This window comes from Octodon degus, unplaced genomic scaffold (genome assembly GCF_000260255.1).
Source record: "Octodon degus isolate 3935 unplaced genomic scaffold, OctDeg1.0 scaffold00286, whole genome shotgun sequence".
Lineage (NCBI taxonomy): Eukaryota > Metazoa > Chordata > Mammalia > Rodentia > Octodontidae > Octodon > Octodon degus.
Genome location: NW_004524862.1, coordinates 1239510 through 1253599, shown reverse-complemented (window position 1 = coordinate 1253599; position 14090 = coordinate 1239510). Strand labels below are relative to the sequence as shown.

Sequence of the window (14090 nt, the reverse complement as noted above, 5' to 3'; positions counted from 1 at the left end):
TGGTGGTGTGCACCTGTAATCCCAGTGCTTGGAAGGCTGAAAACAGGAAGATCACTACAAGTCTGTTCTGTGTAGTGAGACCCTGTAGACCCTATACTAAATATATAAAAAAGAAAGAAAAAAGAAAATAATTTGATGTGTTTTTACATACTAACGACATGCACTCAGCAAAGTAGATTGCAAATGTTTCATCATGGCTTGCCATTTCCCACTATAAGTTTGTCATAACTTCTTCACTCAAGTACTTTTTGTTTCTGTGTTTGTTTTGTGCTACTAGAGGCTGAACCTAAGGGCACTCTCCAACTTAACTACATCCCCAGCCCTTGCTTTTTTTTTTGAAGAACCAGGGATTGAATTCAGGCCCTTGTGCTTGCCAGACAAGCGCTTATTCCACTGAGCCATCTCCCTGGTCCCCTATTTTTTATTTTGAGATGGCTAAGTTGCCCAGCCTAACCTTAAACTTGCAATAATCTTCCTAGCTCAGTCTCTCCTCTCAGGTATCTGAGGTTACAGAAGGGTGCCTTTGAGCCAGTCAAATATCTCAGTGGACTAAGGGCCTGCTTAAGGTTAGACTCCCCGCATCACTCCCCCCCACCATCACTATGAATCTGAGCTGCATGGTGAGATCCTGTACCAAATACATATTAAAAAATATATACAGAGAGAGTGCCTTCATCGCTGGCTGTTTTTGTTTTATTTTATGGCAATGGGGATCAAACTCAGGACCTTGTGCCTGTTTGGTAAGCTCTCGTATCCCTATCCCTTCTCAAAGAGCTTTTATTTTTTTTCAAAGGGTTTTTATATAGAAAAATGTATTGCTATTTCCATTTATAAGTTGCTTAGAAATCTCTTCTTCACACCAAAATTGTATATAAAATAAAACAAAAATAAAATTCCTTGAATTTTTTTGCTATATTATGATTTTATTTTTAATACAAAAACATTTTGTAAATTTAGACTTTATTTTTCAGCAGGAGGGTGGAATTTCCCTTTCTTTCCCAGCTAAGTAGTCATTTATTTATAGACAATTCATTTAATAATCATCCTACCCTCCATACACGTATTTTACTTTTTTCCCTCCCTATAAAACCTTAGTTTGTCTTCTACGAAAACAGGAAACCACAGGACTTTATTCTGGTCCAGTTAACTATACATGGCCTAAAACTTAAAGCAGAGTTACTGGCCATATGACCACTCTTTGGGTGTTCCCCCCTCCCCCTTGTCCTGAAATTGCAACTGGGAGCAGTTACAGAAGGAAACAGGCCCCAGAATTTCAGAGCTCTGATCTCCTGAGGTTTGTTAGGTAATTTGAGGAGGCAGTGGTGGCGTGCCGTGGGGGTTGAGGCTGTGGCTGGCTTCGTTAGCCAGGGAGTATTTACTTGCTGGGTTTCTTTCCCTGTCACCGAAAGGACCCACGCTTTCCTCGCTTCCAGGTCCTCGCTACAACAGCAGGAACGGGGTTGTAGCGCCTCCAGCCCCGCCCCCTCCGCGCTCCCCATTGCACAATCCTTGCCCGGAGCAAATAGGAAACAACGACCGTGGTGGGAGCCGGCCACTGAGATGTCAGGCTCGGGGGCAAAGGGCCGTGGGGCTAGGAGGGAGGAACTTCCCGCTGGGCTCCGCACCCGGGCAGTATCCTCCGCGCCCGCCAGAAGGCGCCGCGCCGCTCGCCTTGCGCGAGCCTCAGCCGCAGCCAGCCCCGGAGCCTCTGTGCTCGGCAGTGCGGTGTGAAAGCCGGGAGGCAGCCTGAGCCCTCCGGACCTCCAAGTGGGACGCGGTGCCAGGGATCCCGGCTTTGTTCCCGGGGCCAGAGTGCAGCGGACTCGCAACTCCGTGCTCGCCCAGGCTGAAAGCATCCAAGCGACCCCCGCGCCTCGGTTCACAAAGCCCGAGGGAGCGCGAAGGCGCGAAGGGCGGGCGCTCTCCAGAGACAGGAGGAGCCCCGTTCTCCCCGGCTTACGCCCTGCTCGCGATCCGGCCTCCTTGGCCCCATGAGGACCCCGGGGCCGAGGCTGAGAGCCCGGCACAGCCCGGCCCGAGAGCGTTAGACAGGTCGGTGCCCGGGCGAGCGGAGGGCCGAGGACAGCGGGAGGCGCACTCGCGGGTCCACCCAGTCCCCCGCGCAGCTCCCCGAGGCCGCCCAAGGGGTCACCTCCGCCGGGGAACCCCACAGCGCGGTAGTGATGCTGCATTTTTCCTGACAGGCAAGGTGTGGAGCCGCTCTCTTCAGCCCACCTCCGCCCAGGTGATGCTAGGACCCGGGTGGGCCAGGGCGGGTGGCTGTGGGCCCCGGCAGGCGGCGGGCTCGGGGACCTCGGCTACGCTACCGCGACGCTTTTTTCTTTCTGCACCGCCGCAAACCGCTGCATCCAAATGTCTCTTGCATGGAGATGCCAGGCCTAGGGTGGGAGAGGAAAATGAGATGCGGGAGAGGACGAGAAGAAAGGAGGCCAGGAGACCCTGAGCCGGGGCCCTGAGAGGAGGGATGTCGCAGGCTCTCGGTCAATTCCTAGCGGAGGGGAAGGTGCCTTTGGGATTCGGTAAGACACCCGGGTCGCTGGGGTCAAGGGCAAGCGCCCTCACCTTCCTTCCCACCCTCTCCCACCCACTCCTCCTACCCCCACCCAGGATGCGGCTGGGCCGCCGGGCCCTCTGCGCGCTGGTCCTGCTGCTCGCCTGCGCCTCGCTGGGGCTCTTGTACGTGAGCACCCGAGACGCGCCGGGCCCCCGGACCCGGTCTGCACTGTGGACGCGCCCGCGGTTCGCCCCCAGGCCAGAGCTGCCAGAGCTTGCCCCTGAGCCTCGTTACGCACACATCCCAGTCAGGATCAAGGAGCAAGCGGTGGGGTGAGTGCCCACTACTGGGACAGCAAATGTTGGGGTTGGGTCCTTGGGGAGCTTTTGTTTCCAGCAGGGCTGGACTCAGGCGCCTCCCTTCTTGGGTTGTGTGGAGTGCAGTGGGTAGAGTGGGCAGCTGAGGCTTGGCCTGTGGCTTGTGGGGCTGGGGGATGGAAGTGTGTGCAGGCAGGGGAAGGCCCCCAAAGACCCCAGATACCCTGATTTAGTCACTGGAAGAGTTCCCAGACATTCCTAAATGGTGGGGAGGTAGATCCTGAAATTCTAATGATCCTCCTACTTTACACTTCTGTACAATCCAGACTTCAGGAATGGCTTAGCTCATCTGTGGTCCTTCTTCCTGGGAACTGTTTGAAGAGCAAGGTTTAAGAGGATAGATAATGGATGGACAGTGCCAAAGAGCCAAGGCACGGGGTGCTGTGTATATTTTGGGGTGAATGTAGCTGGGCTCTTAAGACCCTTCTCATCTTCAGGCTGCTGGTTCAGAACAACTGCAGTTGTGAGTCCAGTGGGGGGAGCCTCCCCCTTCCCTTCCAAAGACAGGTCCGAGCCATTGATCTCACTAAGGCCTTTGACCCTGAAGAGCTGAAGGCTGCCTCTGCCGCCAGAGAGCAGGAGTTCCAGGCCTTCCTTTCCAGGTACCAGCCAAAAAGAAAGACATAAAAGACATGCCTCTGTGGGGAAGGGCAGTGGAGGCCTGCAGTGGCTCTGCCAGGATGAGCCCCTCACCTCCTGACTCCTCTGTGCTCCCCTCCTCTGCCACCAGGAGTCAGTCCCCTGCTGACCAGCTGCTTGTAGCCCCTGCCAACTCTCCCCTACAGTACCCCCTGCAGGGAGTGGAGGTTCAGCCTCTGAGGAGCATCTTGGTGCCAGGTGGGGAAAAGAGTCCTAGAGGATGGCTTAGGTAACCATTGGGGTGGTTACCTAGGGATGGGATGGGAGGTGGGAGTGAAGGAAGTTTGGAGTGAAAGGTGAAAACTTCTGTTCGAAGGTAGGAGTTGCCAAAGACTATCACGAGAGGCTTCTATTCTTTGCTAACTGGTTAAAGATTAAAACAAGATTATAATAAAGTTTATAGGTAAAAACAAGCCTCAGAAGAGCTACTGCTTTAATAGGAGAGAGTCTGAAACAAGTGCGTGCTGAGGCCTCCAAGGAGATGGGTGAAAGTTTGAGTGTTTGTATGTGATGAAAGAGGAAAAAATGAAAGAAGAGTTTGGGGTTATCTGTAATTTTGATCCTGCATCCTTCCTCCCAGGACTGAGCCTACAGGCACTGTCTGGTCAGGAGTTATACCAGGTGAGAGAAAGCAGGAGAGCAAGGAGGCCAGGTGGGCATCACGAATGCTGGGAAGGGGAACACAGCCTCCAAGCAGGGTGGAGGAATCAGGGAGGCAGCAGATGGGCCTAAGGCCTAAGCTTCCACTCTCCAACCCCCTCTGCCAGGTGAACCTGACTGCCTCCCTGGGCACCTGGGATGTGGCAGGGGAAGTCACTGGAGTGACTCTCACTGGAGAAGGGCAGCCGGATCTCACCCTTGCCAGCCCAGAGCTGGACCAACTCAACAGGCAGCTGCAGCTGGTCATTTACAGCAGCCGAAACTACCAGGCCAACACAGCAGACACAGGTGCGAGGCCTGGTTGAAGGTAGGGGGAGGCTAGATGGATGGTGAGTTTCCAGAAAGATTTCAGTGGGCAAAAAGCAGAGAGTGTGGGAGACACTCGGGTGATGGCTGGAGCTGCCCAGCAACACAATGGACATTTCAACTGGGCCAACAGGACTGGGATGCAGAGAAGGGGCCTTTGTTCATCTGGGGCCAGAGCAGGCCAGAGAGAAACTCGAGCCTCGGGTGTGTCCCCACTTCTGGCCAACCATGGGGCCCCAGGAAATGATAGGCATTTGTGGCCAGAAGACTTAGGCTGTATTCCCAACCCATCACTTACTGAGGACAAAGTCATTTACCTTGTAGAACTTCCATTTTTCCTCTTGAGAAAGGGGCATAGAGCCCTCTTGCCTTTGTCCAAAGCTTGTTTGGTAACACTGAGTTTGCTCCTACCGTAGGGCCTTTGCACGTGCTGTTGTTCCCTATGCTGGAACATTCTTCCCTAAGATTTTTGCATGGCTGGCTTCCTGTCATTTAGATCAGAGCTCAAATGTCTTCTCTTTATCATTACTGTGTATCACTTGTCTTCTAGTCAATACCCACCAGTATCTGAATTTTCTTATTTACCTAATCCGGGGATAGGCCTGATTAGGTTCTTAGGAGCTTTGTAGCTGTATAAATGTGGGGCAAGTTAATTTTCTGGGTCTCCACTGCTTTCTCTGTACAATAGTAGGAACTTACTTAGTGGGGCTACCATGAAGATCTAATGAATTCGTATAGTTAAGGTAATCTTTAAAAGTGCCTGGAACACAGTAAATCCTCAGTAAATGTTAGCTTTTAATGGATAACTTTTCCTCATCTTTCTCTCCACCTATTAAAATGTAAGTTATGGGCTGGTGAGATGGCTCGTTGGTCTAAAGCACCTACTTAGAGCAAACTAAGCTAAGCTAAGCAAAGCACAGGGACAGCGGTTCAATCCCCCAGCACCACATGCCAGCCAGCCCTGCCCCCTGGTGGGCTGAGCTGGCCACACACACACACTAAATAAATAAACAAACAAAAATTAAAATGTAAGTTACAAGGGGGTACAAACCTTGTGATATTTGGTTGGCCAGAAGTGGGGCTTTGTTGTGTTGGGGTCTCTGTTTGAGAGCGCGGAATCCTAACCACTAGACCACCAGGGAAGTTTGGGGTCTTTGTTTGAGACAGTGTTTTACTATGTAGTATAATATATGTAACATATCTATGTATGTGGTCTTGGACTTTCCATGTACTCCAGGCTGGCTTTGTGAGGTTTTTGTTTTGTTTTGCTTTTTAATGTATTTGGCATAGGCTCTCACTATGCAGCTCACAGCTGAGACTGTGTTCAGCCTCCCGAGCGCTGGAATTACACCTGCTCTCAGTGGCCCACTCAGCATGCTCAGGGGCAGGGCCGGTGCGGCAGTGCCGGGGCATCCAACCCTGGTTCCTGTGCTTGCCTAAAGAGGCACTTAGTCCACTGAGCTATCTCACCAGCCCCCCAGGCTGGCTTTGAACTTGGAATCTTTCTGCCTCAGCCTCTTGTGTAATGGGATTACAGATGTGCACCACCACACCCAGCTAAAGAACTTTATGTTCTTGTCCACTGATGTCTAGAAAGGCGTGCCACAGACTAGGTACTGAAATACTGACGCCCTGTCATGGATAAAGAGCACCGTAGATTAAGGAACACATTAGACAAATAGATTTTTTTAATATTTATTTTTATTTATTACATTTATTTATTGTGTGTGTGTGTTTGTGTGTGGCCAGCTCAGCCCACCAGGGGGCAGGGCTGGCCGGCATATGGTGCTGGGGGATCGAACCGAGGTCCCTGTGCTCTGCCAAGCCTGCTTCAAGTAGGTGCCTTAGACCACTGAGCCATCTCTCCAGCCCCTAGACAAATAGATCTGCTTTTACAGAACAAACCCTTATCCTATAAAGCACACACAAACAGATATAAGGTTTTGATCCATAGCTACTTGTATAAATTGAGCTTGAATCACTAACTGAATAGAAAATCCCAGTTTAAAGTAAGCTTGGAGAGTCTGGGAGATAGCTCAGTGACCTAAGTGCCTGCCTGGCAAGCCTAAGGTCCTGAGTTTGATCCCCAGCACAAAAATAAATAAATAAATAAATAAAGCCAGGAAAGCACCTCTTTTTCACAGAGCTCTTGTACAGCCTGTGTCTTGAGGCTAGATAGAGTACTGGCTCCTGACTGAAGCTCAGCCTTTGGCTGAAGATGATCATATCTTATTAGTAGCAACTGATTAATTGATTGATTTTTGTGATTTATTTATTTTTTAATATGTGGTTTTTGTGGAAAAATTTCACCATCTTATTTGTTACTCCATATTAGTTGGCATCTCTTGGAGTGTAAACAATCATCTTTTTTTTTTTTTAATTTTATTTATTTGTGAGTGTGTGTGTGTGTGTGTGTGTGTGTGGCCATCTCAGCCCACCAGGGGGCGGGGCTGGCTGGCATGTGGTGCTGGGGGATCGAACCGTGGTCCCTGTGCTTTGCTGAACTTGTTCCAAGTAGGTGCTTTAGACCACTGAGCCATCTCACCAGCCCCAATCATCTTTTTTTGAATGTTGCTTTCGTGGCACTTTTAAAAACTCTTTACTTCAGCTGCCAGTATGCTGTGTTGTCATTGTGTGCCTGACACAGCTGACACTTTCTTTACTATTAGGATAAAAATGCAAAGAAGCAGGGATAGGAGCTCAACAGGAGAGGTTTATTTCAGACCAAACCTGACAGGTAGACAGGCACTAGCAACCAGACCAAGGTCGTGAGCATAGCAAAGGGGGGCTGCCCTTGTGTGATGGTGCACACCTGTGATCCCAGCACTCAGGAGGCTGAGGCAGGAGGATAACTGTGAGTTCAAGGCCAGCCTGGGCTACAAAATGAGTTCAAGGCCAGCCTGAACTGCACAGCAAAACCCATTTCTTTAAAAGGCAAGGGTAGGGCCAGGGAGATAGCTCAGTGAAATAAGTGCCTGCCTGGCAAGTACAAGGGCCTGAGTTCAATCCCTGGTGAAAAAAAAAGGAAAAGAAAAAAAAAAAAAAAAACAACAAAAAAACAACACCAGGCAAGTGTGGCAACATGTAATTCTAGCACTCAGGAGGCTGAGGCAGGAGGATCCTTGAGAGTTCCAGACCAGCCTGGGCTAAAAGTGAACTGAAGGCCAGGTTGAACTGCATGGTGAGACTCTGTCTCACAAAGGAAAAAAAAAAAAAAAAGACAAGATGGGAGCTGTGGAAGGAAAAGGTTACAATGGGACTTTCAAGGGGAGAATTCAGTACAAAGACGTTGTGGCTCCCCCCTCCAACACACAGGGCTCGAGGACCTATAAGGAGAGAGGATGTACAAGGAGTTGCATGTTGTTTGTCAAGAGTAGAGTTGAACAATGAGTAGGAATTACAAGGTGCAGCTGTGTTTACAGGGTCTTATGGACCGATGACCCATGACCCTGCAGCAGGCCTAAAAGCGTAGCAGGGGGGAAGGGATTTAAAGTGATCCCTGCTTAGACCAGGATTGCCATAGATTCCTTCACTTCCATCCACTTTGAAAAAATGTTGCCCTACCCTTAAGGGTCCAATCTTATGGCCTTTCTTCCCAGTCCGCTTCTCCACGGAGGGACACCAGGCTGCCTTCACCATCCGCATAAGACATCCCCCCAATCCCCGGCTGTACCCGCGTGGGTCTCAACCCGAGGGAGGTGAGGCTGGTGAGGGTAGGGAGATGACAGATCCAACCCTGCTGGGGAGCCCTGTGGGAGCGGGCAGCCCCGGGAGTGGGTGTGTCCCTACTTCTTTCCCCTTTTGCCTTCTCTGCACTCAACCCTGAGTCCTATCTCTCAGCCCAGTACAATATCAGCGCTCTGGTCACCATTGCCACCAAGACGTTCCTTCGATATGATCGGCTCCGGGCACTCATAGCCAGCATCCGACGCTTCTACCCCACTGTCACTGTGGTCATCGCTGACGACAGCGACAAGCCAGAGCGAATCAGCGGCCCTCACGTGGAGCACTATCTCATGCCTTTTGGCAAGGTGCGCAGCCTGGAGGTTGAACTTGGTCCCCTGTGCACTTTGGGGTGGGGCGTGCCCATTGTCCGGGAAAGTAAATGCAAGATTGCCTCAAAATTTGACAGGTAGGGGGGCCGACCAGATAGCTCAGGGGATTAAAGCTCCTGATTAGGCAGACACAAGGCGGGAGTTCAATTCCTGGCCTGCCATACGCCCCTCCCCTGGGGCGCGCTGAGAAGGTGATTGAGACGGCGTGGTGGCACTTGGGAGGCTGAAAAACCAGAAGGATCACTACCAGTCCGATTTGTGTAGTGAGATCCTGTAGACCCTGTACTAAATACATTAAAAAAAAAAAAAAAAAATGACAGGTAGGTAGGAGCCCGTGGAGCGCCAAGTTCCTGGAATGTCAGCGCTCTGAAGAAGCCGAAATCCTGCCTGTCGTATTCACTCTGAATTCTTTGAGTGGTGCTTAATACCTACTGGGCACTCAGTACGTAATTGATGAGTTAGTGAGTAAATGCAGACTGGAATTAAAGCATTCAGGACCCTCCCCCACCAGAACAAGGACTCGACCTCTTGGAGTGAGAGTAGAAATCTTCAGTTTTTGATCTAACTTTCGGTAATTGGAAGCGGTTTAGAGAAAGGCACAGGTTGTAGTGAGGAGTCAAGAGAGAGAGAAAAGCCGCCGTGCTATTTCTGCAGACTTCCTAAGCATACCCCCACCCCACCCCTCGTGCCTCCAGGGCTGGTTCGCAGGACGGAATCTGGCAGTGTCCCAAGTAACCACCAAGTACGTGCTGTGGGTAGACGACGACTTTATCTTCACCGCGCGCACACGGCTGGAGAGGCTCGTGGATGTGCTGGAGCGGACGCCCCTGGACCTGGTAGGGGAGGGCACATCTGTCGGTGGGATAAGGAATAAGACGAGGAGAGACAGCTGCGACCCGGAGGGGGGGGTGTGGGCCGGAGAGAGGCTGAGGAAGTGGGGTGGGGGAGGGGGGCAAGTCCTGGGGAGAAGCACAGACCCACCGCGCTAGCGTCCTCGCCCCACCTGGAGCCACCCTCCCACTCCCCGCAGGTAGGGGGCGCGGTGCGCGAGATCTCGGGCTTTGCCACCACTTACCGGCAGCTTCTGAGTGTGGACTCCGGCGCCCCAGGCCTTGGGAACTGCTTCCGGCAAAGGCGCGGCTTCCATCACGAACTCGCGGGTTTCCCAGGCTGCGTGGTCACAGACGGAGTGGTTAACTTCTTCCTGGCGCGCACCGACAAGGTGCGAGAGGTTGGCTTCGACCCACGCCTCAGTCGTGTGGCACATCTGGGTGAGTGGCACCCCCTCCCGGCTGATCAGACCCCGCGAAGTGCTTGGCGCTTCTCGGTGCGAGCAGGCAGCGGACACTGGCCCGGCACCCTGCAGCTGTCACCCCTAGAGTAGTGTGGCTAAGATCTACTGTGACCTGCCAAAGAGAGAACTCCACCCTCTCCCTCCTGCCAACTATTCAAACCTCCACGCCCCGCCCCAACTGCTGGGTCCATCCTGAACTTCCCTGCCACTGTCACCGGCACCCCACTCCACTTGAAGCTGCCTCCCTAGCTCAGACTGCACTCCAAACAGCTCATCAGGCATTCTTTGACCCTCTGGGGATGGGAAGTAGGTTTTTCCACTTTCAAAGCATTAGACAAGCTGGGGACATAGCTCAGCAGCATAAGTGCCTGCCTGGCAATCCAAGGTGCTGAGTTTGATTTCCGGTTCTATTTCTCATAAAACATTTACATGCCAAAAAGTCTTTAAAAAGGAGTCTCAAAAAATAAAAATAAAAAGGAGTCTCTGCATAAGCACCTCCCGAAATTTCAGTATGGGTAGGGGTGGGCCTTCCACACTCTGGCACCTTCACCATGTGTTCCCTTTCCCTCCACCTCCAGAATTCTTCCTGGATGGACTTGGCTCCCTTCAAGTTGGCTCCTGTTCAGATGTCGTCGTGGATCATGCATCAAAGTTGAAGCTGCCTTGGATATCAAGGGAACCTGGAGCAGAGACTTATGCCCGGTACCGGTATCCAGGATCACTGGATGAAAGTCAGGTGGCCAAGCACCGCCTGCTCTTCTTCAAACACCGGCTGCAGTGCATGACTGCGGAATGATGGCCACGGAGGCCTTCCCCTGGCAGGCTGGGCCTGCCTCCTTCCCCTGCCAGGACTTCCCAGCAACCCCCTCCACCCAGTGAGCACTCCACTGACTGTCCCTGGCCTCTGCGCCCCTCACACCTCCTCCTTGAGAACCTGATCCCATGCAGGGGTTTGTCCTGGTGACACTCTTTTCTGAGTGCCCAGGTGCCTGATGGAGCCATAACTTCTCCCACAGCCAGTGCCAAGTCCTCCCCCACCCCATCCTTATGGGGCAGGAAATGGGGGGGTCACTTTCCAAGTGCCAAAGAGCCCAAGAGGACTCTAAAACCCTGAAATGGAAACACTGTCCTCTCCTCTCCTTGGGCTGAGGAGCTGGGGAAGCTCCGCATTGTGCAGTTCCAGGGCTCTGCCTCCCCATCAGAGCTCTGGATCCAGGACTCCAGCCCAGATAGACTGTGTGGCTCTGGAGCGGGGCGGGGCCAGTGAACACCTGGTGAAAGCCATTCTTGTTCGTGTCTCTCATGCTGTGGGTGCAGAGGGAGGGGCGCCAGGGGTCCACAGGCAGACACCCAGACCCACTTCATGGACCCCAGAGGCTCTCAGCCTCACTTTATTAGTTACATTAAGCAGGCTCAGGGATGGTGGCCCTTCTGACACACACTGTTGGAGCCCTCCACATCCCTCATGACCTGGTCAGACCCAGACTGTGCAGATCTTTGGGCCAGTCTGCTCCTGGAGAAGAGAGGGGACATGTTGGAGTAGATTAGACATCTGCTCCTTCCAGCTGAGCTTTAGCAGTACTCTACCACTCCTTTGGGACCTAAATTCTTCAGTTCTTTGCCAAATTTGGCCCCGTCTACCAGACTTGGTTTTGAGTCTGATCTTGACCTTGACCTCCCCTCCCCTTCCTTCTCAATCTGCCTTTTTCACGTTCCTGGGCCAGAGATACAACACAGTGGCACGGCACCTGTCTAGCTAAGTGCAGGGTCCTGAGTTGATTCCTGGTGTCAAAACCAAGCAAACAATCAAGTGTCTGATCCTGGATTTTCACCCTCCTTGCCCTGGCCCAGTAAGCACTTCCTGTCCCACTCTATGCCACTGCTCCTTACCAGTTTCGCCAGGGCATGTGCAGCTGCATCCTGGACACTCACAAACAGCTGGTCTGGCGTCACTCTGTCCAGGAGTCCTACCCGGGTCAATGTCTCCAGCACTGAGGCTGTGTGTGGACAGTGTCAGACCCTGGGGGACCTACATCCCCTGTCCTCCCCTGACTCCAAGGGCCCAGTCGGTCCCCCATCGCACAGCCCTCCATCCTCCACACCACTGACCATTACACTGAGCTAGGAGAAGGTAGATCCCAGCATCTTGGCATCGGCTGGCTAGCTGCAGGGGAGGTGGGGGAGGGGGAAAGGCTGAATCCCAGATCAGAGGCTATGTGTGCTATGATGACAGCTTCTTGAAAACCTCCCCACTCCCTCACCTGTGCCACTTCCCTGGCCCCAGCAGCATCTGCAAAGGCCACACCACTGAAGTCTAGGATCACCACTCTGACAGGCTCGCCAACTAGGGTGGGAGAAAGCAGGTACATTTCTGTACCTCTGTGGACCAGGCCCAAGTCTTCCTCCTTGTCACCCCACCTCACCTGTGTCAGGTAGGCCATCTGGCTTTGCAGCCTGCTGTGAGTAGAGAAGGGCAGTCATCACCCCCGAGACAAAAGTGTAGACATGCACCCCTGGGACAGACTCCTCAGAACATGTCCCTGTCTCCCAGTCCTAGAGGATCCACTCTCCTCCTTCACCAAGTTCCTTACCTTGCCTCCTCCCAGCCCCAGTTGCTGCTCCAAGACCCGGCGAAACTGACCGCGTGTCCCAAAGTAGAGTGGGGTTGGGTAGCTCAGGATGCAGAGACCTGGGACCTGCAGGAGCTGAGGGTGAAAGGGTCAGAGGAGCATCCAGGTCCAATTCTCTCTTCCCTCTTTGGTCGTAGCCCACCCACCTTGCTGCTCTCTCCAACTGGCCTGTACAGCTCTGTCCCCTCAGCCAGTCCAAGTGCTAGGCACTTCACCCTAAGGAAGAAGCTGGGGTCAGATTCCAGGCCTGGTCAGGCCTGGTCTGACTAGCATCCCCATACCCTGTTAGTTCAGTCCCCATCACCTTGACCAGGTTCATCTCTACACCCACCTCTGGGTGCGGCAGACTACCATCATCATGGAGAAGACCACGCCCACAGCCAGGCCGAGGTCCACATTCAGGGTCACAACAGCCACCCATGTGACCATCCACACAGCCTGCAGGACATTGATGGGGTGAATATCTGGAAGGCTGGGTCCAGAGGCAGTGACCTCAGGGATGTGAGGGGCAGCCAGGAGGAAATAGGAAGCATGATAAAGGGACAGGATCCACCCAACAGGACACACCTGGGCCGTAAGGACCTCAGACTGCACCTCAGTTGGAAAGTTACAAAGATTCAGATCCCTGGGGATCTACAGCCCATCTTTCTCTTGTCTCTGTGAGGTGTGAAGGCGTATGTTGGGGTGGACACACAGACTGAGGACCAGGACAATCAGCATTGGCCCAGGACAGAGGCTAGGGAAGTTAGCAGAGTGCAAACTGAGGGTAATGTTGCCATTTCTCACAAAGTCTGCTCGGCTGATGTGCCATAGCTGAGGAAGTTCCTGCATCTGGAAGAACATCTGGCGCATGCTGGAGATGTTGATGCAAGCCAGGACAGCCTTGGGGCAGAAGAGGGGGGCTGACTTCCCCGATGTCCTGGAGTACAGCCATTTCCCTTCAGGTCCTCTGGGCCACCTCTGCTCCCTACCTTTGGCAGATAGTAGAAGAAGGGTCCCAGCCACAGCAGCACCAACAGGACCACTATGCAGGAGAAGAGGCCCGCCAGCTGGGGGGACAGGGTGGGAAGGAGCGAAGCTTTCTCACTTCTAAATGAGAGCTGATCTCCCTACACACACTGCCACATCCTCTTCGGGTATTTCTCTCCTCCCAAATCTTCCACACAGATATTTTTCCTCAACCTCTTCTTGATATTCTGCCATTCACACGTACCCTTCCCCCAATTAAATGCCTATCATTCACCACTCTCCCCCAGAAGTATATACTTCAAGCTCCCTAGTTGTTTGTGTGTGTACGTGTGTATGTGTTGTTGTTGCTCGTTTGTTATTTGAGATGGGGTCTCACTATGTAACTTGAACTCATGGTGACCTTGAACTCACCATGTAGCCCAGTGTGGCCTAGAACTCAAAATGATCCTCCTGCCTCAGACTTCTGAGTGCAGGGATTACAGGTTTGCACCTCCACACTGGGATTAAAGTTCCCTATTTTTGTATCTCATTTATATCTTTAAAAGCCACTCTTGGGCCAGGGAGATGGCTCAGTGGAATAAGTGCTTCCCTGGCAAGCAGGAGGGCCTGAGTTCAATCCCCGGTTCAAAAAAAAAGGGGGGGGGG

The 14090-nt window shown here is 52.6% G+C and overlaps 2 protein-coding genes across 2 annotated transcripts in view; one reads left to right on the top strand and one right to left on the bottom strand.

The window, feature by feature from the left end:
* Window positions 1-1665: 1665 nt before the first annotated feature.
* On the top strand, window positions 1666-10669 carry B4galnt1 (beta-1,4-N-acetyl-galactosaminyltransferase 1). Its single transcript, XM_004647022.3, has 12 exons — window positions 1666-2052; window positions 2205-2245; window positions 2629-2847; window positions 3330-3494; window positions 3623-3729; window positions 4112-4152; window positions 4299-4479; window positions 8097-8195; window positions 8338-8528; window positions 9248-9388; window positions 9583-9823; window positions 10425-10669. Exons 3-12 carry the CDS (start codon window positions 2630-2632, stop codon window positions 10640-10642), a joined length of 1602 nt encoding a protein of 533 aa, XP_004647079.1. The 5' UTR covers window positions 1666-2052; window positions 2205-2245; window position 2629; the 3' UTR covers window positions 10643-10669.
* Slc26a10 (solute carrier family 26 member 10) overlaps window positions 10670-14090 on the bottom strand; it is a 9595-nt gene continuing 6174 nt past the window's right edge. The window contains exons 10-19 of the mRNA XM_023707291.1: window positions 13448-13525; window positions 13263-13358; window positions 12808-12914; window positions 12623-12692; window positions 12438-12551; window positions 12270-12303; window positions 12108-12190; window positions 11956-12010; window positions 11737-11843; window positions 10670-11359 (exon numbers count right to left, since the gene is read on the bottom strand). Of these exons, the coding sequence (XP_023563059.1) occupies window positions 11321-11359; window positions 11737-11843; window positions 11956-12010; window positions 12108-12190; window positions 12270-12303; window positions 12438-12551; window positions 12623-12692; window positions 12808-12914; window positions 13263-13358; window positions 13448-13525 (783 nt within the window). The 3' untranslated portion in view covers window positions 10670-11320. The remainder of the gene's footprint in view (window positions 11360-11736; window positions 11844-11955; window positions 12011-12107; window positions 12191-12269; window positions 12304-12437; window positions 12552-12622; window positions 12693-12807; window positions 12915-13262; window positions 13359-13447; window positions 13526-14090) is intronic.

What these genes read in the sequence shown, in the direction of transcription:
- B4galnt1 (XM_004647022.3), top strand. Translation starts at nt 2,630, where the DNA reads ATGCGGCTGGGCCGCCGGGCCCTCTGCGCGCTGGTCCTGCTGCTCGCC. An exon ending in CTGGTCAGGAGTTATACCAG is followed by an intron (nt 4,153 to 4,298) that starts GTGAGAGAAAGC and finishes CCCCTCTGCCAG; the next exon opens with GTGAACCTGACTGCCTCCCT. An exon ending in TGGGTCTCAACCCGAGGGAG is followed by an intron (nt 8,196 to 8,337) that starts GTGAGGCTGGTG and finishes CCTATCTCTCAG; the next exon opens with CCCAGTACAATATCAGCGCT.